The 23,883-nt window shown below is 46.9% G+C and overlaps 1 protein-coding gene across 1 annotated transcript; it reads left to right on the forward strand.

Annotated features, from left to right (window-relative positions):
* The first annotated feature begins 1,196 nt into the window (after positions 1-1,196).
* Positions 1,197-21,577, forward strand: LOC128721637 (tubulin beta-1 chain). The gene is made up of 2 exons (XM_053815410.1): positions 1,197-1,460; positions 17,255-21,577. Exons 1-2 carry the CDS (start codon positions 1,404-1,406, stop codon positions 18,539-18,541), a joined length of 1,344 nt encoding a protein of 447 aa, XP_053671385.1. The 5' UTR covers positions 1,197-1,403; the 3' UTR covers positions 18,542-21,577.
* Positions 21,578-23,883: the final 2,306 nt, after the last annotated feature.

Raw genomic sequence — 23,883 nt, forward strand, 5'->3', positions numbered from 1 at the left:
TTGGGGTGCGTAACGGTGAAAATGTTACGAATGTATGTGCACCCAGCCCGTGTTCGATGAATCCTTATCCGTTGGAGCACGAATCGGTTGGAGGATTATTTTCCCATTCGCAGTTAACCTTGTTTTAATGACCAGATGGTGCTGATGGTTGCTCAGTTGATACCGTCATTAGTTCGATTCGTTTACACAAAAAAGCAGACTTTTTTCCCCGTGACAAAAAACGAAACCCTACTGCTGGAAGTGGAAAATTGCACCTAGGTGCAACGACAATCAAATGCTATTTATATTCGTTCTAAGACATACCAATTTAATGTAGAGGTGGACTTGTTGAAACGTTTGTTTTGTTATTCAATACAAGATCAAAACTTTCGAAAAATATAAAATACTAATGAGAAGATAAATTGTTTTCATATTCTTAATGTTTTCTAAATCATATGTATTAGCTAAATTATGCATATGTGTAGATATGTATTATGCATAAAGCATGTGTAGTTTATCTTTTTGCTAGATGGAATAGTCAATCATTTCATTACGCGAAAATAACAGACAATAACAGCAGCACAATATATCTTCATAGAGCACATTCAACGATCAATAGAATGGAACAGATACCAAACATACACGAAACATGCAATGTTCTGTATTAGCTTTGTATATTTTATATGGAATGAATGAATAATCCTTGTATGAATGAATATCCCTTGTATATCTTTATTTTGTGTTAAACTATCACGCCGTATCGTATTTGAAATGTTGTTTTCTTCCCCAAATGCACGTGGTGTTTTGGATAGCAAGAAAAGCCATGAAAAGCGAAAATGGATCCAAAAAAGCGAAGCGAAAGCCTGCACCTAGCAATGTACGAGCTACGAAGACTTTAGTTGTAGAAAATATACTTGTATTTAAAAGAAACAAGTTGTTTTCTAAGTGGTTTTGTAAGTAAGGTTTGTTTAGCTTCATACTATTTGTTTACAGGGTACATGAGCGTGCACCCTTGGTTTAGCTTAGACGTTTGATTGTAGATTTCTCCCTTTAACACATTGCATGGTACGCCCCTTGATAGGCTCTTGTGACGTCAGACGTATGAAAAGTTGTGCCGCGTGTCGTATGGTGGCGCTGCGCGTGGCCCGAGCAAAACGTATATAAGCTTGTGAGCGAAGGCGAAATCTCTCAAAAATTTTTTGTCTTTTGTCGAAGTAGCCTACACGTACGTGCTTAGTGCTCTCTGCCTCGGCGGTGTACTAGGAGATTGTTGAAAGGTCAAAAAAGAACCGGCCAAGTGCTCGTGTGGTTTGTCCCCTCCCTTCGCGTTCTAGTGTTCCCCGCATTCAGGAGAACGCTTCCTCGACACTGCGAAAGCAAGTGTAGTTTCGTGCGAAAGAAGTTCTAAACACTTTACCGTCAAAATGAGAGAAATCGTTCACATTCAGGCCGGCCAGTGCGGAAACCAGATTGGAGCTAAGGTAAGTTCGCTTGAATCGAAAAAGCCGCGCCCAACCCGTTGTTCCCGGTTTGAGTACAATGATGGCGGCGAAAGAGCAGTTAGAGCAACTTCTAGAATATGTGGCGATATGATGGCCCACGTGGAAAAGGACGAAAAGTAGAAGCCCGTGCGTTGAAAAGCAGCAGTTTTTGTGATGTGCAAATTTGAAGTGGCGCGTGTGAGGACTTGCAGGCGACACCGCCCTGTCTTTGGTGGGCTTTTTATGCTTTAGCAGCGCTTCTCGGTTGAATTCCGATGGTGTCCGCAGTTCATAAGGGCCAACTGTGACCTGGCGCGAGTGTAGGCGGCGGTTGCGGCATTTTTCGACGCATCCGACTACGTGAGCTGGAGCGAGAGAATGGTGGCGAAATGGCCCGGTCAAACGAGAAAGACAGAGAGAGCAGAGTGTGCCAAATCGCTCTTTTTTCTGTGCCCGTGTCGGTCCGCCGCGGCCTCAGCGCTGCTGTACGGCGTGTTCTTTTTTTTTTCTCAATCAAATGCTTCCGGTTCGTTTTGTATTATTTTTCGTTGCGCCCGGTTGTGTTGCCGGGCGAAAAAGCAACCGGAACGCGAATAGTTGCTGGCTGCGCAAAGACGCACAATAGCAAGGCGTCGGATAGAAGCAGCCAGAAGAGAAAATCGACGCCCCGGCTCAGGCTGAAGCTGTTGGATGATGGGGGAAGCCGTGTAATTTTCGTGCCCGGCCGGGCGATGATGATGGCGTGTTTCTTCCTTCCGGGGAGCATTTTACCTGCCCGGGGCGGCCATTTTGATCGGAAGATTCCGACCGCGAACACATGCTGCGTTTGAGAGCATCTGGTTTACTCACACCGTCGCTGCAGAGGCGGTATAAGAAAAGGAAGAACAAGGAACTTGCCGAGGACGCAGAATGGAATGGCCCAACGGTGGTGAAATAACGTGCCTGGCCGTCGATTTTCCCTGGTACGCGCAGGCGTCGTACAGTTTTTCATCAAACCCGCTGGACTAGCCACAAAAAAGAACGCTACTTTCAAAAGAAAACGAACGGAAAGCACACATCAGAGCAGCCGGCGAAATTCGGGCGAAAATTCCGAAGCCATGTTAAACGGACAGCCGCGCGGCCTCTCTTGGATTGCACAAACACAGGGAAACGTAGGGCATTCAGTTCTGTCGGGAGAGCAGCGGCGGAGTGCGTTCGTGTGCTGCGAAAGAGGAGAAAAGGGATAGGACAAAAACCGTTCCCCCGGCTTTTGAATAAGCGGCGAAAATTAACCGCCGCTGGCCCTAGACAGCGGCGGTTAGTTTTGAAAATTCCCATTTGAAGAGAGCATTAGCGGCTTGTGTACACTCACACAAGCACATTCTCGCCCCGTGCCTACGCCCTTTTTAGAAGTGCGAAGGGAAGCTTAACGACGAATGATCGACAAAAAACCGTTAGCAATTAAATTAACGTATAAGGGAAATTGCATTACCAGGCTGTCCAGGCCTGGTAGAGGAAATCGAAATACGTAGTAAAATGTAGCTCAGCAGCGTTAATTATACGAAATTTGATTGAAAAATGTAGGTCTTAGTACCTTAAACCCACGAAAATGTGTTATAATGTAGTCTAATATACGAAAAACTAAAATCTAAATCATTCTAAACACGAGATCTCTGCCAACAACCCAATTCGAGTTATTTGCATATTGTTTTCGCGCACCAATGAATGGCTCCCGGAGCAAGATGGAGCCGGAAAAACCGGTATGTTTTATCGCTTTCAGGCAGCTTCTTTAATGGAAACTGGCATGGCCTAGTCATTATAAAATGGCAACACGTATTGCTGTGTCCAGTTCAAGATTCCAAGCGAGTGGGACTTGAATTAGTAATGTTCTTTCGCTTCACCCGGCTGGAGGCTTGTAATCATACGATATTGCGGCGGATGTGCGCATTCCACTGGATGGGGCTGTAATTTTTGCGTTTTATATACCACCATGATGGTGTTGGTTATTCACTCAAAGCCAACGGTCGTTTAAAGATTATTTCGCGGCATCGTTATCGACTTTGTAATAATTTTGACGCATTTTAGACGCGCCGATAACGCGTCCTTAGCTACAACATACGCCTCAGAGCAGCTTGTGGCTGTGTGTGCGTGAATGGGCTATGTGGCGCTTCAGTCCAAGACCAGCTGGACAATTTCCGTTGAGTTCAAAAAACAAACGTCAAATCCACCATTCGGCAGATGGTTTCGAGTTCAAATGACGCCGGTTAAATTCGCCCTACACTCTTGACCCGACGCCTATCTGCTTCAAAGGTGGCCTCGGTGTCACCGGAAGAGTGCTGACGTGCACACGTTATTTATTGGCCATTTAAGCAGACTGGTACTGAAATTCGAAACGCGTGCTTTAAACGGCAAAAATCGGTACCCGTAAACTGCAGTTTTAGGGCGTCTAGAATTCGTCTGCACGTACTTGTCGGTTTCATAAAAAGCGCATCGCGACCCGGAAAGGTATCAATGCTAGATATATTTGGAATCCCCACACCACGATTTGTCTTCGTCTCCATTCTCGCACCACCCTACCCGCGATCTCGCGATGAGCGACGAAGTCCTGGTGCGCGCTTTTCCTGGTTCACGGCGAGTGCGCATCTATTTGGATCCCGTGTCTTGTTTTTCTTTTCACGCCATCCAACAATTAGCGCCTCATTGGTCGGGAAAGGCACGAAGCGCTTAGCTCTCCCTTTTACCCATTTCTCCGGCCAATCCCCCTCTCTCCTTGGCACACACACACACGGCGATCCCCGTTACGTTTTATAGCCAAAGACAGATATTTTTAATTCGACGAAACTGAGCGACAACGGAGGAGCAATTAAACATTTTCCATTCGAAAATCGATTGCTTTCCGAACTATATTTAGCGGGTTTCTTCGAGTGCCTCGTAGGCGAACCGTCGGCAAGGGAGAAATGGGAAATGAGAATGGAGGGTGTGTTCTATCTCTAGCGAAGGGTGCAGAGCCTGTCTGTGCATGAGGTTGTGTTCTCCAAATGCTGTCAATTTATCAAGTATCACTGGCCATGACATATGCTGTGCGCGCATGTTTCCTGTCGTAGAGAGAACCAGACACTGGAAATCTTCCTTTCGATCATTCTCTCCAAATGCTTGTACACGTAGCCCAACAAATGGATGTGTGCTGCATGTGGTTGTGAGGAAAATTTCCTTCTTTGATGGATTTCTCACTCCTAAAATGGATGCATAAACGAACATGGTCTTCAACGATGTTACGGGATTTTCCGAAACGAAAAATTATCACGCCTTCGAAGGAAATCGAAAAGAAAATCAGCCCCAACCTAACGCTTGCTCGAATAAAGACCCTTTTCTTGTTGCGCGTCGTGGTGGTGCATGTGCGTCACGTGGCGTTTCCGACAGAGCCCCATTTTTCCTCTCTGTGTGAGAACACAGGAGAAGGAGGGATTCTAATTCCAACCCGGCGAGCGCTTACCCCCCGTTTGTTCCTCTTTCGGGCCATGTTTTGCCTCCCTCCCTGCGTGATGGGGATAATTTTAGAAAGAAAACTAATCCGTAATCCGTTTGTGCGTTTTTCGCCTAAGCTTAAGCCCAAGCGTGGCTGGTTTCGAGAAAAACACGCACGCTGCTCCGTCTCTTGGGTTGGCGTGTTGGGTTGGTCGTACAAGTGTTGGTTTTAAGAGCCCGCGTTCCACATATAGCCTTCTCCCCGTGGCAGTTGTGCTCCATTTCGCTAAATAAGCTCTAACTCTGTGTCTCTCCACACACCACCTTTCGTTCAAACGGTGTTGGCAGTTTTTGAGACGTTCAGCCAGCTGAACGATGCGAATTTCCCGGTGCCAGTACGAAAAACCCTTTGCCACGTTTTCATTGGCAGCCCGAGAGTCGGCAATGCGTTTCGAATTTACACGGTTTTGTGCGGGGCGAAGATTGAAATTGCAGACGAAAATCGCAATTTGATTAGGAAACCAGCATCAACAGTAGCTTGTTTACTGCGCGCACGAAAAATGCCCGAAAAGAGAACGAATGTTGCTTTAAAATAGGAAAAATACGAATAAAGAAAACGGGGGAGAAATCTCACTGAGGAAGACGCTTTCCAAAATAACACTTGAAACTGAAACGATGCGCGGTTTGTCCCACGTAGCCATTCATTCGCGGTCCAACATTTTGCGGGCTTTTCCGGGTGTGCGATTAAGCCGAAAGAAGAGCGCCTCCATCGTACGGGTTAAAATGGATAGATGATGATACGGGCCAGCTATAGAAAGCCTAACGAGCGAAGCGACATTTAGGTGGGCTGCAAATAAAATTTACAAATAAAGCGATCAAAAATAGTTGCAGAGAAAAGGGCGCTGTGGTCGCGTTTTTCTTTTTTGCTAGTGGAAAAAGAAACATTTCTGAGGCATCCCTAGGAAGTGCTTCAGCATGTGGCAGGCCTCTTGAAAAAAAGAAAAGCTTAAAAAGAGGTGGAAAAAGGAGGGAGAGCTATTGGCCTTAACATCTTGAAACGACGATCGCAACCAGCAGCAGGAACAGCAGCAAAAGCAAGCACCGTCGTTTGGCTGTGGAATGCGCTGCCACTCGCACTCTCTTAATGCCTTTCTTAGACCTTGTGCGGGTCTTTTCCTCCTGCAAGTGGGTGCCGCTTTTTGGCACACACCACCACCATCACCCACCTCCCCTTTGGAATGTCGTTTCGGAGGGTCGATTCTCTCGCCCCCCTAGCTAGCTTGCAACTAGGGCGGTGGTGGGAGTGAATCCCGTTTTCCCGTCGTTCTGCTACAATAGACGAACTCTGCGCAGAGTGGAAATCAGGCGTGGCACACGGTGAAGAGACGTGGCCATTTCCCGTAAGCTCAGCAGCAGCAGCAGCAGCAGCAGAAACAGCAGCTAACTCTAGCGGTGGAGAGAAGCCGGCGGCCCCAGTGAAGCGTGTAGCGAAAAGAGGACCCCGGGGGTTGAAATCCGCCATGCAAGAAGAATCCAAGCCACGTCGTCTTCGCACCCCGCATTCCTCCCCCCGGAGTTCTTCCCCTTTTCGATGTCTGAGACGAAATTTATATGCTACTCTCTTTCCTTCCCTGGTCTGGTTGGCCACGTTTCATTGGAGAAAGAGCGCTCTCAGGTGAGTGTGCGTGTTTTTCGTGGAAAAGAAACGCATACGAATGAGGCGCGCCCACGAGGGGATTGGGGGGTGGGGGCATAACAGTACTTTCTCTCCCCCTCAACCTACCTAACCTGCTCAAAAGCCTCTCCGTCATGTTGGGCTGGATTCGCTTGCATTCGATCCCCTTCGAAACATCATGCTATCCTGCCCCCGGTGTATGACGTTCTTTGGAGCATCTTCCGGATAAGAGGGGGTTGAAAAAGCAATGGGGATGATAAGTGTTCACGGGGGTGACGATATCTGACTCTGTCGTGATGAATTCCAAGCCACGACGTCCGTTGAGTTCTGTTTTTTTTTGGGGTGGAAATAGAATTCCATCATCTAACTGAGCATGAGAAGCAGGAAAGATCCATCCCATCTGGACGTCGTTCTATTATATGCCGACGAAGGCGAGATTACATTGAGCAACGTTTTCATCTCATGTCAGGGCGGCGCAGCACAAAAAAAAAAACGCTTACCCTAGGGTTGTAATCTTCCTTCCCGTCGTCAACGCTAAAAAAAGAGGTGTTCTGCTTGGGAAATTCCACCGGGTTTCTCTCCCCAATAGCCCCCCATTGCATGATGGCGATGGAGAAGAGGTGCACGTCATCTGAGCGCGCACCACACAGACAACTCCAATCAACTGGTTTTATCTGTGAGTTGGCGGCTTCTATCGTCGCTGACCTTTTTCCCGACAGACCCAAGCACCTTGAGGAGAGACATGATGGTCGTTTCGTATTGCGCTCTTTCAGCCTGGCCTGAGAAAAGGTGTCCGTGTGGGCAGCAGCAGCAGCAGTTGCGTCCTAGACTGTTTGACCGTGGTGCAGCAGCAGTCCACTTTATCATGAACCTGAAGCCCCTTCAGAGGGAACCCTTCGAGCGAAGGAAGGGCGGGCGACACCGTTGAAAAGTGTCGGGCTCAGCGTATCTCTCGTTCTTCTCTACTCCCCAAGACCGTGGGATCGACAAAATGCGGAAGAACTGCCCGTTTCCTTTCGAAGCGATCTCTCTGTGCCTGGACATGAGCGGGTTGTGCCCTGCGAAACGAGACATGCCTTCATCTTCTATGGGTTTTTTTTCTTCTGTGGCCATTCAGCCCAGAAATCAGCCCTTACAACAGGGCCACAGGGTGAAACGATGGTCCCACATCAAGCTGTTGTATTATGCTGGTCTTCTTTCCATTGTGGATTCCGGAGCTTGAGGGGACACTAAGTCCCTCGAAAGCAGGCCGGCCGGTGTGTGTCCATCCGATTCCCATCAACGATGTTAAGCACGCAGCCTACGCAAATGTCGCGCGTCTCGTCTTCCTTGTCAGGGGGGAATAATTGAATTGGAAATTTGCTCCGAGCATCATGATCATGTTTTATAGTTTTTTTTCGCCTTCCCTGTGCCATATACAGCCACCACCTAGAGATCAAGATCTAGCGGTTGATGGGCGGCATTTTTCTTAGGCCACGAAACACCGAGGGAAACGCAACGGAATTTCTAGCCTGTGTGTTTGATTTGGATGCTGGCTGGCTGCCCGTGAAACTGAAGGCGGATATATTCTCTCTTCCATGAATCTCGTGGGAATGGGAGCATTGGTTTTGGTTCGCTCTGCTTTACTTTTAGCGCATTTTTGTTGGGCTAATGTCCGAAAAAGCGATCGAGAAATGGGCATTCGTGTACACATTTTCCCTTTGGAGCAAATTGAAAATTCCACGAAAGTGTGAAGCAGCAGCAGCAGCTATTTTTTTCCCTGTTACTGGGAACTTCCGTTTCCTTGCCTGCCATTCACGACGACGACGTTCGTGTGTTGCAAAAACGATTTTTCTCATTTTAGTTGCTGCGATAAATAAAACATTCCGTGCTTTCAAAAAAAGCAGTCAAAAAGGAGCAAAAAACTCGAAATACTACCGCCATCAGAGTGTCAAGCTTGACCTAATATCTTTTCAAAGATGATGATGGTACGTCAGTACGTGGCAAGCGCTCGTTTTAGCAGTTTAACCAACACCCGGTAGACATTATATCGAAAAATTCCACCCTACGGTACATCACCACCGGGAAACTGCGGTTCTACGAAGAACACTCCTCTGCCACGTTGCTCTTTCAGCTCGTGCACACTGACGCATTTCAACACGCGAGCCGGTTCTCTTCTTCACGGATTTTCTTTTCAAAAAACCTCGTGGCGGATGTGCTGTCTGGTGGGCTGATATACAGCTAACGTGCGCGCATGTTTTACCGGCTTTTTAACCGGCGTAAGATGAGAAGGAGGATGCGCGCGCGCATGTGCGGCTCTTCTTTTGCTTTTTCCGTACGTCGGTGCAGTTTTTCCGGCCGCCATCACGTCACATTCATGCTCTCGACGATGCAGAGAAGAGAAAGGGTTTGATTCACTCGCCATGATAGATGAGTTTTCCTGTCGGTCCGCGCGTGTTCCGGTAAATATGATCCAAAGCTAGCTCTTTTTTTACTTATGGTTCGGCGTTGCGTTGATGCATCACACTATAACCGGGCATGCTGTTGCCTGATCGCAAAATATACACGCCGGTTGAACAATCAGAGAAGCAAAAATGAAGCGAGAAAAAAACCGCAACGGAAGCACACCGGGGGGGAGATGAATATTGCTTTTTAAATAAATCGATTATCTCACTCAACGGACCGTGGCGAATTCCTTTCGTGGAGATGGTACAATAATGCTCTGGCCTATAGTTGTGTCTGGCTTATGAAAATGGGCAGATTCTGATGCCTTGTTATAATAAACCCCGCAACAGAGAGAGGAAGCTGATGCGGGGAGATACATTGAACCCGAGAAAAATGTTTCAGAATGAAAACTAGCTCAGGTAGAAAAATGCCTGGTGTTTATCTAGAGGGGCAGTAGCATAAATATAAAAATAAATCAATATTATTTCCAGTAGTGCCGTAGTGTATATTAAATGCGTGCTTCTGCTCTTCACTTCATTTTCTTCATCTTGGAGTGCTTTTTCGAGTGTGTGCCCATAAATTTTTCGTCGAAGAAATCGCGTCGTGCTCGAGCGATCTTCGGGTGAAAGTAATACACCGGATCGAGCTACCAACACACGCACACACACTGATTGGCTGCGGGGCCCTTAAGCAGGGCGGGTCGCGAAAATAGGCGAGAAAAGGGAAGCAATCATCGATTTCTCGTTGTTGGTAGGGTTTCGTCTCACAGATGGGGGGTGGTTTTGGGGTACGCGTCGCGTCATTCAGTGGTCCATGCAATTTTTTTGCTTCTCTCTCGAAACCATCTGGCTGGAAAAGGGCTTTGACAACGCCCAATTCGCCTGTTGGAGACGAAAATATGGAGCATTGCGAACTCTCTCGAATGGAAGGAGGCGATTTTAAAATGATATTGAAGGGTAAGGCGCGGATGTGGACGACGGAATTGAGAAAGCTGCCAACTTGACCGGCTTGTAATGTAATTTTTTAATCATTCGATGCCCGAAGGAGAAACGGCCATCTTGGCCATATTTGTGCACGGCTCCATTCGGTTTATCTAGGCTAAAACATAACGAAATATGTCATGTAGCGGATATAACGTTTATGGATCGGTGAAATTGAGCCGATATGTTTTTAAAACAAGCGAAATCTGACATCGGCAGAGATGGCTTTGGGGCGTGGCATGTTGAATTTTCGATTATTTCGATGTTTGGTAGACGGAGGGTAGAGCATAGAGCAATTTGTGGACATATTTGGATGTCATGTTGGTTTGATTCATCTATACAATATTGATTTCAAAGCTTACAGAAATATCAACACAGTCAATGAGGCATGACTTTTTATGTGTTTTTCAAATCGAATATGGTTTGGTGCTCAACCATGAGGTTTTTCCACGTTTAGAACTCTTCTTCTCTTCATAGAAGAAGGAGGAGAAATCATCATGCTTTAGATACGTTACCAAGCACTATTCGGTTATCATCCCGAGATCAACGAACCATTGATCACCGTTTTAGTAATGCCGGGGTGTGAGAAGTACGTGCTTGAATTTTTGCTTTCGGGGCCGTCGTTTCTCGCATGGATCGATTTTCCAGTGTCACTTGGGGTAACTCCCTCCTGCCACCATCCAAATAAGGCAAGGCTTCTATCTCCACCGAACCGTATCCACAGCTAACCATAAATGGGGGGAGGTGGTTCTTGTGGCTTCCCTATCTCTCTTCCAGCTCACGAAAAAGCTAGATAATCCAACGAGTTTCCGGTGTTTGGTCCCCCGCGTATCGTCAGCTGGAAACAAAATCAATTTTTATTCTTGAACCTCCTCTTTGCGTTCCCTTCATTTCACGTTATTCCTGGTGATGAAAACTCGTTGAAGCGTGGCGTGTAGAACATTTATTCCACCTCGCGAGAGAGCTCCGAAGGAAGGTCTGTTGGGTGGGGTTGGAGAGCATTCGGCGCAACATAACTATTACGCCCCATTTATTAATCTCGACTTCACTCATCAGCGTGGGTGGGTGGGAGCGCTCGACGTTACTGGATGGAGTTTTTGAGCTGAAATCGAACAACCACGATCACGCCTTAGAACACACATTCCTTAGAGTTCGGTTCACAGACCGTATCGATGCGCTATTACGGTTTTCCTTCGAAGACACACGGACCCAAGATATGTATTACGAGACACCCACCTCGTGGAGGACACGTTATCTTGCGGGGTCTGTTTGTGTTCCGTTTCGTTTTTATATTCCACCCGGTGCGATATAAAACGCTTAACTGCGCGCAAACGGAGAGCAAGAGCAAGCGAGAGTTACACAAGCGTGATTTATGGATCGCGATCATTAAAGTGAACAAATCTAATAATCAAGATTTCGTTTGTCGCTGTTCGTATACCTCCTTCTCTCACACTTTTCCGAAAGTATTTTGTTTCCACTCTTGAAAGCGCTTTGACCGGAAAGGAAATGTGCAGCGGGAAAAAGGTGTTGGAAATCAACACACACACACACCCCTTTTCCCGGTGCAACACTTTGCTCCACTCTTTCCAACGGCCAACACCCTTAATTAGATCAGCTTCCGCTCCATCGAGCTTTGGGAGGGCATTGCTACCACAATTTCGTTTCCCAGCTCGAATGGGGGTGGAAAGAAGGAACACAGAGGCTGCCCAATTAAAGTTTTTCATCCACAACACGAGTAAGCAATTAGAAGAATGTTTTACCGGGCCTCTCTCTTTCTTCCACTATCTCTTACATGTGGCCTTCTTATTGCAGCAACTCTTTGTGTTTCTTTAGCGAGGGTGTGGCACGTGCAACGTCTAAAAGCCTGCTTTAGAATTAGCCATTTCTTCTACGCATTGACCAAAGAAGAGATATAGAAATGATACTCCAGCACCCACTCTGTGAGGTCAGTGACGGCGGAAAGTAAATAAAATTAAGATCTTATTGACCAAAACGACCGCTGCTCTCGAGGGGCGCAAGTGAGAAATTGGAAAGTTTTTCGTAGATACAAAAAGAAGGCAGCAGGCGATTATTAGCTGATTGCTTTGATTGCTGCCTCGTGCATCGGCAGAAACGCGCGCGCTTGAAATTCCACTTTTGGACGATAGGCTCTCGTCTCTCCTTGCGAGATTTAATAAGCTGGTGTGTGACGTGTACTACTACCCTTCTGCGTACTTTGCTGCTCATCAATCGCAGGTTTCCAAATAAGCGAGAGAGAGCCTCTGTTGGCGTGAAGAGATGTGGTCGGTCCCGCCGGTCTGGTGCATTTGTGATAGGAAGGATGCAATCAAATGGAAGGAAAATTATTAATGTTTAACCCTTAATTGATTCCGAAAGCCGAACACACGGAGAACGCGGAACGAGGCTCTCTCTCTCTACTCACTATCTTTCCCCACAACCGTTCGGCGAGAGTTCTCCTTGGCTAAGTTTCCATAATGATGCTTGTTATAAACCATTTTCGAAAATGCAACCTCTAAAAGAGAGGAAGCGCGCGCGGAATGCAATATTGGAGATTGTTTGCTGGGAGTAGAGGAGTGGAGGCCAAGCTTTACTTTGTGGCGACCGAACGCGACGAAAGTGGGAACTTTCACCGGTTGATAAACATATAGGCCCGCCCGGAGATAATTGACGCGATGGGAAAGGAAACCACCGTCGGGAAGACCGATTTTGAAGAGAGCCCGAATGGCCGGAGGCCGCTTTTTCTCGTGGCATTTTGTTTTACGGCGTGTGGGAAATGGTAATGAATTTTTATAGATTGCATCGCAAATGGGCACTGGGGGGGGGGGGGGGGGGGTTGGAGAAAAATGCAAGAGGGAAGAAGAGGGGACACATTTTTTTGGGGGCTAAATTTGATTGGAAAGGAAAGAGCTCTCACAAAAAGAAAAACCCGCGTCGTGGCTCGGTGATTCCCAAGTGACAGGTGCATTTTCGTGTATCCGTCATCTCGAGCGCATGTACCGTGTCTTTGGGTGTGTCTTGGTGGGTGACGTATGGAACTCTAAATAAATAAGGGGATGGCATTTTTCATGAGTCACATCCGTCTCACTTTTTAGAGATCATCGATCTTCCGGTGTCTGGGACTGTAAAGCAACCGTAGATGAAGGCGATATAATTGAACAAACGAGGATTGCACTGCGTTCCAAAAACCCCTTAAAAAGTTACAAAAAGGAAAGGCATGACCGCGAGTTTATCTGCTTTACAACGCATCAATCATGAAACGGGGTGCATCGTCGTTCATTAAATAATCAATTTAGTTAGAGTTAAGATTTATAGTCGACCGATTTCACCATCGCACGGTCTTTCTTAAATAGAACACAGGGAAAAGGAAATGTGAATGTGAGGGCTCGTCTATCAACTCGAAATGGATCGAAATCAGAAACCGACGATTTTATCAGACAATTAATGCCATCGTGGCAGTCTGTTCCCTTAGTAGTGGGTCTGCTTTTATTGGAATCAATCAACGTTTTTAGTCGCGCAAAGTGTTATCAACAAAATTTGATAAGAAACGATTGTAAAGTCACACATTCCATAGTTTAATCGGGGTTTTTTTAAACTCAACCACATAGAGTGACAAAAGTGACAATATATATTTAGGAATGCTTGATATTACTTCTGACAAATTAGATAATTTTTTTCAAACGAATAACACGAAACAATTTTACAGGGGATTCCACGACCAGTACGTTGCAATAACAGCTTTTCTGTTGCGAAGTGAAACCTCGCCTCGTCGCTGTGTGATGATTTATGTGATTTATGGAGAAAGATTTGTTCCAGTAGAAGAAGGCACTTTGGCATTGTAACATCGTGCAACAAAATGGCAACGGCTTATCATGCACTTGCCGTTTGTTTGCTATTTTCGTATATATGCGATACGGAGCGTCAAATATTGCGGCAGAGTGGGATGGTTTATTTATTCGTGGCTTAAAGCACACAGCCACGTCAACAAAAATTGGGGGTGTAATGCGTTAATTAACGCGGTTTATTTTAATTTGGCTAAAGGTCTAAATGAAGCCCTAAAATCTCTCATCCCTGCGCTTCGCTCGCGCACTATATTGCATAATAGTTCCCGTGCTTTTTTTTCCCTCAAGGGAAAGCAAATTCCACGCCAGAGAGATGACATCAGCCTGTTATTCTTGATAGCAGCGTGAATGCATGCGTACACTTAGTGGCAATACCAATTTCTCTATCTGTGTGTTGTGCGCTGCTACGATCACGGGTCGCGGGAGTCCTCATGATCATGTGGCATTATCTACTCACCGGATGGTATGTCCGGTTGTCACATTTAAGCTGAGTACCATGTGTCATATACGTGATTTTTGCCTACCAACCAAGGAAACTAGGCTTCATTTCCGATTTATACAACATTTATGTGTTTACGCCACTTCTCAAAAAGTATGTTTTAAAATGAACTTTTTTATCAGAGATTGAAACGGAAAATTACATGATAACGATCACCAACAAAGTAGCGTTATAAGCCATAGAGCTCCCACCCTGTAGTGTGTGTGTGATTGTACCGAGCATATGCACATATAACGTTTACGCTCGACGCACAAATTGAGTTGACAAGTATAGTACGCTCTCGTGCCTGTGTGTAAGAGGCATTGAGATTGGTCGCGGGACTGGTGGGGAGGGAGCTAAATTATCGCGGTTCGTGATGACATCATCGGCCAACTCACTCCACGCTGGCTGCAAAGAGACACACAGGAAAAAGAGCACAGCCAAGTTCCTTGTGTAGTCATCATTATAATAAAACTTCCCAACCCCGGCAGTTGACCGCGAGAGTCGGGGAAGAGAGGCTCATCATCGTGTGTTGGTAGAAGAAAGGTAGTAGAGGCCCCCAGGGGTTGAAAAATAGACCTTAGCGATCCCCTCTTTCCTCTATCTGCATGGTTGGTTACCTTCAAAACGTGCCATTATGCAGTATATGGCCATCTTGAAGCCTCCAAAAAATCAAGCGGCGCCAGTAAGAACACATTTTTAAGCCTCGCACACTAACCAAACCACCGCGGTTTAAATTTGCTTGCGTAAATGCAAATTTTTTGGTGGGGCCTGCGTTAGTTTGTGTTATGCGTCAGTGTTACTTTTACTGCGGTGGGAATACTGTGCCTTTTTCTCCATTTATGGTCACCCGACGACCACAACAACACCCTCCCGAGGCGCTTGGGAGAAACTTTTGAAGCAGCAGTACGAAATAGCAAATGAAAATATGTTAAATTTTGTAAACTTGCGCGGTCATGAATTGTCCTAATTTATTTTTATACGCTTTTTGCGGGATCGCGCGTTTGCTTTGAAACTATAAATGTTTGAGAAAAGTTTTCTAACTTTTGGGTGGTGTGTAGAGCGGAAGAAGCGAAACGCCGCCTTCCTGTTGAGGAGGTTTATTTTACAACACATTGTGAATGAAGGGTGGTGCATCTGTCGCTTTTCCCAGGGCTGCGAAAAACAAGCGAGGAAAAAAGTTTTCCATAACGATTTTTCTTCAATTTTGCTGCCACGGTGAACGATTGGTTCACCACAAACAAACGGGGGTAGTGAGACCTCCTTCGTTGAGAGTTAAGGGTGTTATTTCTCGATAGTTATCAGACAAGCCCATGAAAGCGGCGATACTTTTGTTCGATAAATTAGCGCTCAATACTGTATTAAGGCTATCGGTGTGGTGTAATGGCAGGTTTAGGGCGGTCACATATATATATCACCCTCCTAAACCGATTGTAGTTACCTTAGGGGTGGTGGTGGTTTGTATTTGTTTGGAAACATTCGTCATGTGGCGTCGATGAGGAGGTGGTGTGGGTTGTTGGCACCACAGATGTTCCACATTTTGAGTTGATATTGTGCAGGGCAAAGCTCTGCAAAGGTGTATAGATACCCCATGGGCGCATAGTTGATAGCAAAAGGACGAATTCTTTGTTCTTTTTAACCTCAATTAGCTTCGTAATCAAAAAATACCAAGAGAACAAAGAACGAAATCGTGAAGAAAAGGAATCCTTGCCGTAACGAAGCAACGGACGAAGGCAAAAGCCCTTGGTGGTTATTGTAATCGGATTCTCGGTTTCTAAATTTCTCTACTTACCTCCCCCCACCTAAGAAAAGCCTTGCGACAGAATGGCGTCATTGAGGAGGTCCTCACGAGACGCGATTGATGACTCACGCGAATTACCGTGGCAACATAAGCCGCCGCCGCCGACGGGTGGGGTCCTAATCGAGGGAAAACACGCATACACAACCATCGTGCACCACAGGGACGACGGTATCGAGGAAGTTCATCGTCCTGAATTTCTCCCCACGGCCATGCTTTTGGAGTGTGTGTGGTCCTTCATGGTCTTTTACTGAGCATGCGCGCACCATTGTAGTCTCTCTCTCTCTTTGGTCCTAAAAAATATCCCCTCGCAATCCGAGCTCTGTTTGAACCTCAAATCTCGGCAAAAGAGGCCTTTTGAACAGGAGAGATGTGGCAATGGACGAAATCGTGGTGGTCGAATATCGATCCAGCCCTGCAGACAGTCCGCTCACTTGCAAAGGCGACCGATTGCTCCTTGTTCGCCTCGTGCTGTAGGCTTTTAATGTCCTACTTTTGGGTGGATTTTTGATTACTGGACGATCGGCCGGTGGTAGGCTTTTATGTATGTGAGGCACCAAGTCGTTTGTACAGAGGGCTCTCTTTCCCTCCCTCGTACAAGCAACAGTCGCGCCATCGGATGATGAAATATTCACCAGACGGCGAACCGGAGAACCGGGCATCCCAAGGTGTATTAGGTTTCAACGAATTATAACACGTTGCCCTCAATTCAAATCCCCCCCCGATGGGAACAAAGAGAACCCCTCGTTTTCGTCGGAGTATATGGAAATACGGCACCGGAAGTGAGACGGTCGCGTCTGTGTGTGTTGTGTTCCCCAATGGGGACTGGAAGGAAAACGAAAATCAATTACGGGACGTGCACACACAGCAAACAACAGGAGAACGGATGTTTCTCCCCTCTTCAACAACGGGCGTGTTTGCACGTTGCTTGGGACTTATGTATGAATCATCCCTCGCGTCGTTTGTCGTCCTGAATTTGAAAGTATCGTAAAATTGCTTGATGAGTCATCAAACAGGACAAATTGACAAATGAGGCTCGGCTGCTCCTTCGTTCCATCGTTGCTATGTCATGTCACTTTTGGCGAATGTTCGCCTATATGCAACCCCTAAAAGAGCGTGTTAATAAATGTCAATTTTCTTCTTCTTTCATTCACAGTTCTGGGAAATCATCTCCGATGAGCACGGTATTGACGCGACCGGTGGATACCATGGCGATTCAGATCTGCAGCTGGAGCGCATCAACGTATACTACAATGAGGCGTCCGGAGGCAAGTACGTGCCGCGTGCCGTGCTGGTCGATCTGGAACCGGGCACCATGGACTCAGTCCGCTCGGGACCTTTCGGACAGATCTTCCGCCCGGACAACTTTGTCTTCGGACAGTCCGGTGCTGGTAACAACTGGGCCAAGGGCCACTACACCGAGGGCGCTGAGCTGGTCGACTCCGTCCTGGATGTCGTCCGCAAGGAGGCCGAATCGTGCGACTGCCTGCAGGGATTCCAGCTGACGCACTCGCTCGGAGGCGGTACTGGTTCCGGTATGGGCACGCTGCTGATCTCGAAGATCCGTGAAGAGTACCCGGACCGCATCATGAACACATACTCCGTCGTCCCATCGCCAAAGGTATCAGATACCGTCGTCGAGCCGTACAACGCCACCCTCTCCGTGCACCAGCTGGTCGAAAACACTGACGAGACGTACTGCATCGATAACGAAGCTCTCTATGACATCTGCTTCCGCACGCTGAAGCTGACGACACCGACGTACGGTGACCTGAACCATCTCGTCTCGCTGACCATGTCGGGCGTGACCACCTGCCTGCGATTCCCGGGTCAGCTGAACGCTGATCTGCGTAAGCTGGCCGTCAACATGGTGCCGTTCCCGCGTCTGCACTTCTTCATGCCCGGCTTCGCCCCGCTGACGTCCCGTGGCTCGCAACAGTACCGCGCACTGACCGTGCCGGAGCTGACACAACAGATGTTCGACGCCAAGAACATGATGGCTGCCTGCGACCCGCGACATGGACGTTATCTGACAGTTGCCGCCGTCTTCCGCGGTCGTATGTCCATGAAGGAGGTCGACGAACAGATGCTGAACATCCAGAACAAGAACAGCAGCTACTTCGTCGAGTGGATCCCGAACAACGTCAAGACCGCCGTCTGTGATATCCCGCCGCGAGGACTGAAGATGTCGGCCACCTTCATCGGTAACTCGACCGCCATCCAGGAGCTGTTCAAGCGTATCTCGGAGCAGTTCACTGCTATGTTCCGTCGTAAGGCTTTCTTGCATTGGTACACGGGCGAGGGCATGGACGAGATGGAGTTCACCGAGGCCGAGAGCAACATGAACGATCTCGTGTCGGAGTACCAGCAGTACCAGGAGGCCACTGCCGACGAAGACGCCGAGTTCGACGAAGAGCAGGAGGCTGAGGTCGATGAGAACTAAGCTGGTTCTCGCTTTCGTCCTGTAAGCTTCTTCTCTCCTTTCATCAACAAACATTCGCAACCTTCCTATCTTTCCCCCCTGTCGTCATTATTCTCCTCCCCCTCTCCCTTCCATTCCTGGCGCCTGCAGCAAAGCCCAACAACAAGTGAGCAGCGTATTTAGCTTTCGTCGGCAGCGGCAGGAGGAGCAGAACAGAAAATTGCATTTTCAAACGCGCACACACACCCTTCACGAACACGCAACAACACACAAGAGGTGGTCCCGTCGTTGTCGTATGTGTACCCAAGCGTTCTTCGTTGTGTTGTAACGATGGTAATGCTCCTCGCTATGTATTCCTTCTTCGAGCTTTACTCACATCAAGCTCTCACACACGCACACGTACATACACACACACACACACACATTATACACCAACACGCGGCAGGTTCCCACAAGTACACACATGAACAACACACAACATCAGACACTGACGCCTTGTCGCGTAGTACTAGACGCGGGTACAGAGAAGGATTTAATAGGAGTTGAACACAGGAACCTTAGTCAGCGCAGGATCGGCAAGTTTAAGGTCAGGGCTTGCAATCCATAACAACACCACCATCTCATCTTAATGCAAACAACACCTTTTGCGCATATAGTGAGGGAGATCAAGTGTGTGTCACGTTCCACAACTACAGCATGCAACCGCGCGTGAAAGTCCAGATTGATTCAGAAGAGACGAATGCAACAACAACCACTCACGTTAACGGAAAAGGAATCGTGCGCGCGGGTGTGGAAATGTGTGGAGAGAGCGCGCTATATTTGTATTTATTAAGATCGGTTGCTTTCATTATCCCTGTTCGGTGGAGTGCACTCTTCCTTCCAGGAAAAAGCCCTATGTTATAGTCGAGGACGTTTAACCGAGCGGGAATGACTGTTCCGATTCGATCAGTTCAGGGAGGGAGGAAGATGGTGCATCGTCCTTTCTTCCCCTGTTACTTTCGCACTGCCACCACACTCGTAACACCTTCCTTTGAAGCTCCAGTATTCTCATGCCAACAAGTGTGTGTGTGGTCGTCCTTCTGACGAGATCCCCGTGTCACACGAACCTCTAGTACACGTGTGTTCTCTCGCGAATATTTAAACAAACAGCTAGAGAGAAAGAGGAGAGGGTAGGAGAGAGAAAGAACGCGCTAAACATGTGTGTGAGTGCGTGCGTGTGTGTGGTACACGTTTTGAATTATTCTCCCCAAAACACACAATCTCATGATCAATCATCATCACCAATTTAGCCATCAGCGGCGAATAAAAAGTCGAATACGCAAGTGAGAGCGATTGCAAGTAAAAAGGCGCACGTACGTGAACAACACTGCCGCGCGTGTCAGTACGTCACACGGTTTAAAAAATGTTACTGTTCATTCCAGAATCGTATTTTTATCCTTCCGTTTAAAATGAGTGTGTTTTTTACATGTACCAGTAATGTTTTATTGCTCTGTGTTCTTTACCGTCCGTGCGCGGGGAAATAATGTCACAACGTATTGTAGAACAGCAAGAAGCAAGTGGGAAAAATAATACCTCTCCTCTATTACCATTCACACGAACAAGAAAAAAGAGAAAAAAGAAACAAAAACCATCCTTGTGTTCCGTTATTTCTCTCCTCCTTCAAGGGAGTGCCTCAATCCGAAGTCGCGTTGTCTGGTGGGAAGTTGTTGTGTTGTGCGTTTTGGCGTGTGCGTGCACATGGTGGAAATCCTGGAAAAGCCAGTTTCATCCATTCAGAACAAAAAGCTCGCATCGATACGGTGTGTGGTGCTGCTATTTTTCTATATACACTGCTTTAGATGATGCTTAAGGCAGGAAGAGACGAGCCTTCGCGAGCAATCAAGGAGGAGGACGAATTATATGGCTTTGCTTGTTTCTATTGAACTTCCATCCGCACGTCGGATGTCTTGGATCAGAGAAGCTTAGTGCGCTCCTCTAAGTAGCGAATAGATGATAAACTTAAACGTAAGGCGAACCTGAATAATCGAACAATGTTAAGCTACATACGCGAGCGAATGCAACAAAAGGAAAATGAAGAACGCTATTATTTAACTATTACTAAAATGATTCTGTTTGTCTTGTTCATGAAACGAAAGAAAACGTTCTGCGTCTGTAGCCGTTTGCTCTTGTGAAGAACCACCCATAAAGATGTGAGGGCCGGTACGAAGGCGATAGTGCGTGCCAATCACCACCAGATGCTGTTAAAGGTGGACCATATATCAACAAAAACAAAGGAAAAAACACTGCCAGCATAGCGAGAAAGAGATTAAGCTAATTATGAACGAAATGCAAGATCGAAATGAGCATAACCTAGTTGTTGGATCAATGCTTAGCACACGGACAGCATGGAACGGCTTTAAACTATAAGACCGAAGCAGAGAATTTTCAAAATGGACAGATAATGAGCATGCCGTTGCTCTTAGAAAATGCTTTTTTACACACGCTTCAATTGATTTGAAAATATAGGAAAAAGGAGATCGAGTGAAGGTAGAAAATGAAAAGAAGAAAAACCAAGGCAGACCATCGAATAGATGTTTTTGCTTGCTTTTTTGTTATCTTCTTTCTCTGGTTTTCTATTGATTGTTTTATTGGTTCTCTCTCTTTCGCATTAATTCATGCTCTGTTTGATTTTGGTGTTTCTATCAACGTTTTTCATGTTCTTGTCTCATTTTCCATATGTTTTATTTCTTTTTCCATTCTAAGTTGCATCACCCATCGATTCTCCCCGTGAGTCTGATGAAAACAGCTGCCAGACTTGCTGAGCTGTGGCGCTGCCTGTTATTTTGCCTTAAACTCCCGCTTCTGTTTCTATGTACCACCCACTGAAAGTGAGACGATGGTTAGGCCATGAAAGTTATTTTTTCCGTGCCCCGGAAAAGATCACGCCGATAAACATTCCCTCTCCACTGTGCGCCGGCCCTTTCCTGGCTAGAATCACGCGATAATGAAACTGGAATTAATGTAGCCTGCTCAAGGCGTAGCTGAATTTGAAACTTACTGGTAATAAACATTGACAATGTGGCATAAACGAAAGCGTCTGAACGGTTTACTCGTGACGTTGGGTTACCTCGATGACAACATAAAATACGACGTCAGGACCTTGCAACGGCGGCTCGCCTCCGCCATTTCCTACCCGACCGGACACTGGTTTTAAATTTAAATCAATGCTTAAACTTGAGGTTCGTTTTGGTTTTATTTAAATTTATCACATCCCTCGTGAAGCAGGGACTCCGTTGCAGGGAGAAATGCCAAGGTTTTGCCGAGGTGCGTACCATTTTACGACTCCACAAAACCAATCATCTGCCACTGCATCAACGAGGGCGCGCGCTCTGATGCAACCACGCACGGACCATGGGTACTTGAAATTGAATGCTATGGATGGATGGTCAAGGAAAACCTGTTCGTCAACGGAAACAGTTGGACAGTTGCAGAATCGCCACTGCGTTGTGCTTGTTTAGCATACCGCCAGCAAGTATTTGCGTTGTTCAACGTTAGATGCACTTATGGCGCTCTATATAACCCTAATGCAATGCGTCAAGATTATATCCAATTGAAAAACCGTAGCACATCACCTTCCATAAACATCTTCAACCTGAAAATCATACAATACACGGGAAATAATGGCCGCTTTAACCGCATCCGTAAATCAAGCAAGCCTCCGTAAATGGTGTGAATATTGCGTACACTTGATAGTTTCCATCGTGTTCCTCTCTCATTATATTACCACGTTACTCTGCACGATCCTGGCAGCTCGTGGATAAGAAGTGAAGCACGCCAAGATTGGATCACGTTTGTGATCGTGATCGCATAATTCCACCTTTGACACCTTTAGGTCGTGGGGTAGATGTACGGACTGTCTTGATCTTCATTCTGGTGGTTACGGTTAGAGCAGAATACCTCCCAGATGGTTCCGAGTGAATCAGCTCAGGACCACACAGTGTTTTAGTATTGTTTCACGTTTTTTCCGATGGTGTCAAAATTGAATTATTTTGAAGATCGTGCATTTCTAATAGATAAATGTTTTTTAGCTTCGAAAGAACGCGTGGATTTCGTCCTTCGAATGTCCTTCTAATACTTTCCGACGCAGAAAAGAACACATGATCGTATACGATCGCTGGTGTCTGTTGCATATGCGTTTTCTCGTTTGCAGACACGGCGCTAGAAGCCCACTCGGTGTGTTCTTGCAGTACACCGTGTCACCGCGCAAAACCCTCGCAAACAAGCTACTGAATATAGGCACGCGGAATGATTTAACGATCTATTTGCTAGCCAGCAGGTTCTAGCCAGATCGAGGCACCCTCCCAGACGGCACACGCTAGCCCATCGAAAGGTGCGCGTTCGATTGCGTGGATTTCGAGAAACCGGCTCATAACGACCAAAAGGGACACCAGCCTGGCGCCCGCACCGTGGCACCGTGGGTTGGCAAAAGAAAAGGTGGGCTTTGCGGCCTCCGAGACACTCCGCGGGCGGACGGCTTGGAATTGATTGAGTCAACAGCCTGCACCGGCATCGACACCGGCGCTTGGGCTCGCGCGAGAATTGCTTACCTTCCAATCAAACCCACGGACGGGATGAAGCCAGTTTTGGCTGTTTATGGAAAAGTTGTTACATGATTTACCGCCGCACCAGGCCCATATGGAGAGGCGTCGTCGAGAGGCGGCTTGCGTAGATGAAAGTGAAAATCCCATCGCGCGTGGATTAGTTCACCGCAAATCCCTTATTGGAAGGATCCGTGTGCTGCGTGAGTGGTACGTACGAGCCGGTTTTCCCCCACGGGCCGGTCTAGAGATGCTCATAAATCATAACGTACTTTATTCGCACTTCGCAGGACGCTCGCAACCGTTTTTTTTGTGCGTCCGATTTCCTGTACAGTGTTTGTCCACCGCCCGAGAAGCTGGATGAAAATTCGATTACGAAACTCCCCGACGAGAATGGGGAGAGCGTTTTTTGTTGTTTATGCGTCCTGGTTTACGGGAAAATTTTGGACCCAGGGGGTACTTCTCGGAATGAAAGCGAGCGTCTGGTTGAGCTGAGATTCTCCTCACGGCTGGCGATAAATCTATTAAAATTTCATTACGTTATGGAACATTTAAGTGAGCTAGCCGCAAACAAGAGATAGGGAGTGTTTTTGTACAGTGACTCATGCTGGGTATTGTGACGATCCAATAGCTCATGTGAACAGAGCCAGACGATATGCAAATGAAACATTTTAATTAATTCCCATTCGGATCGCGTTCTACCATCGTATGTTTCTTTCAATGGCCTCGCATTCAACAATGATTTTAATCGCAGGTTTGTGCTATCCGATGACAATTTTAGCTATG

Source organism: Anopheles nili, chromosome 2, assembly GCF_943737925.1.
Source record: "Anopheles nili chromosome 2, idAnoNiliSN_F5_01, whole genome shotgun sequence".
NCBI classification, from domain to species: Eukaryota; Metazoa; Arthropoda; class Insecta; order Diptera; family Culicidae; genus Anopheles; species Anopheles nili.

Excerpts from the sequence above, each read along its gene's own strand:
- LOC128721637 (XM_053815410.1), top strand. The coding sequence starts at position 1,404 with ATGAGAGAAATCGTTCACATTCAGGCCGGCCAGTGCGGAAACCAGATT. Across the intron at positions 1,461-17,254 it reads GAAACCAGATTGGAGCTAAG|TTCTGGGAAATCATCTCCGA; the intron begins GTAAGTTCGCTT and ends TTTCATTCACAG.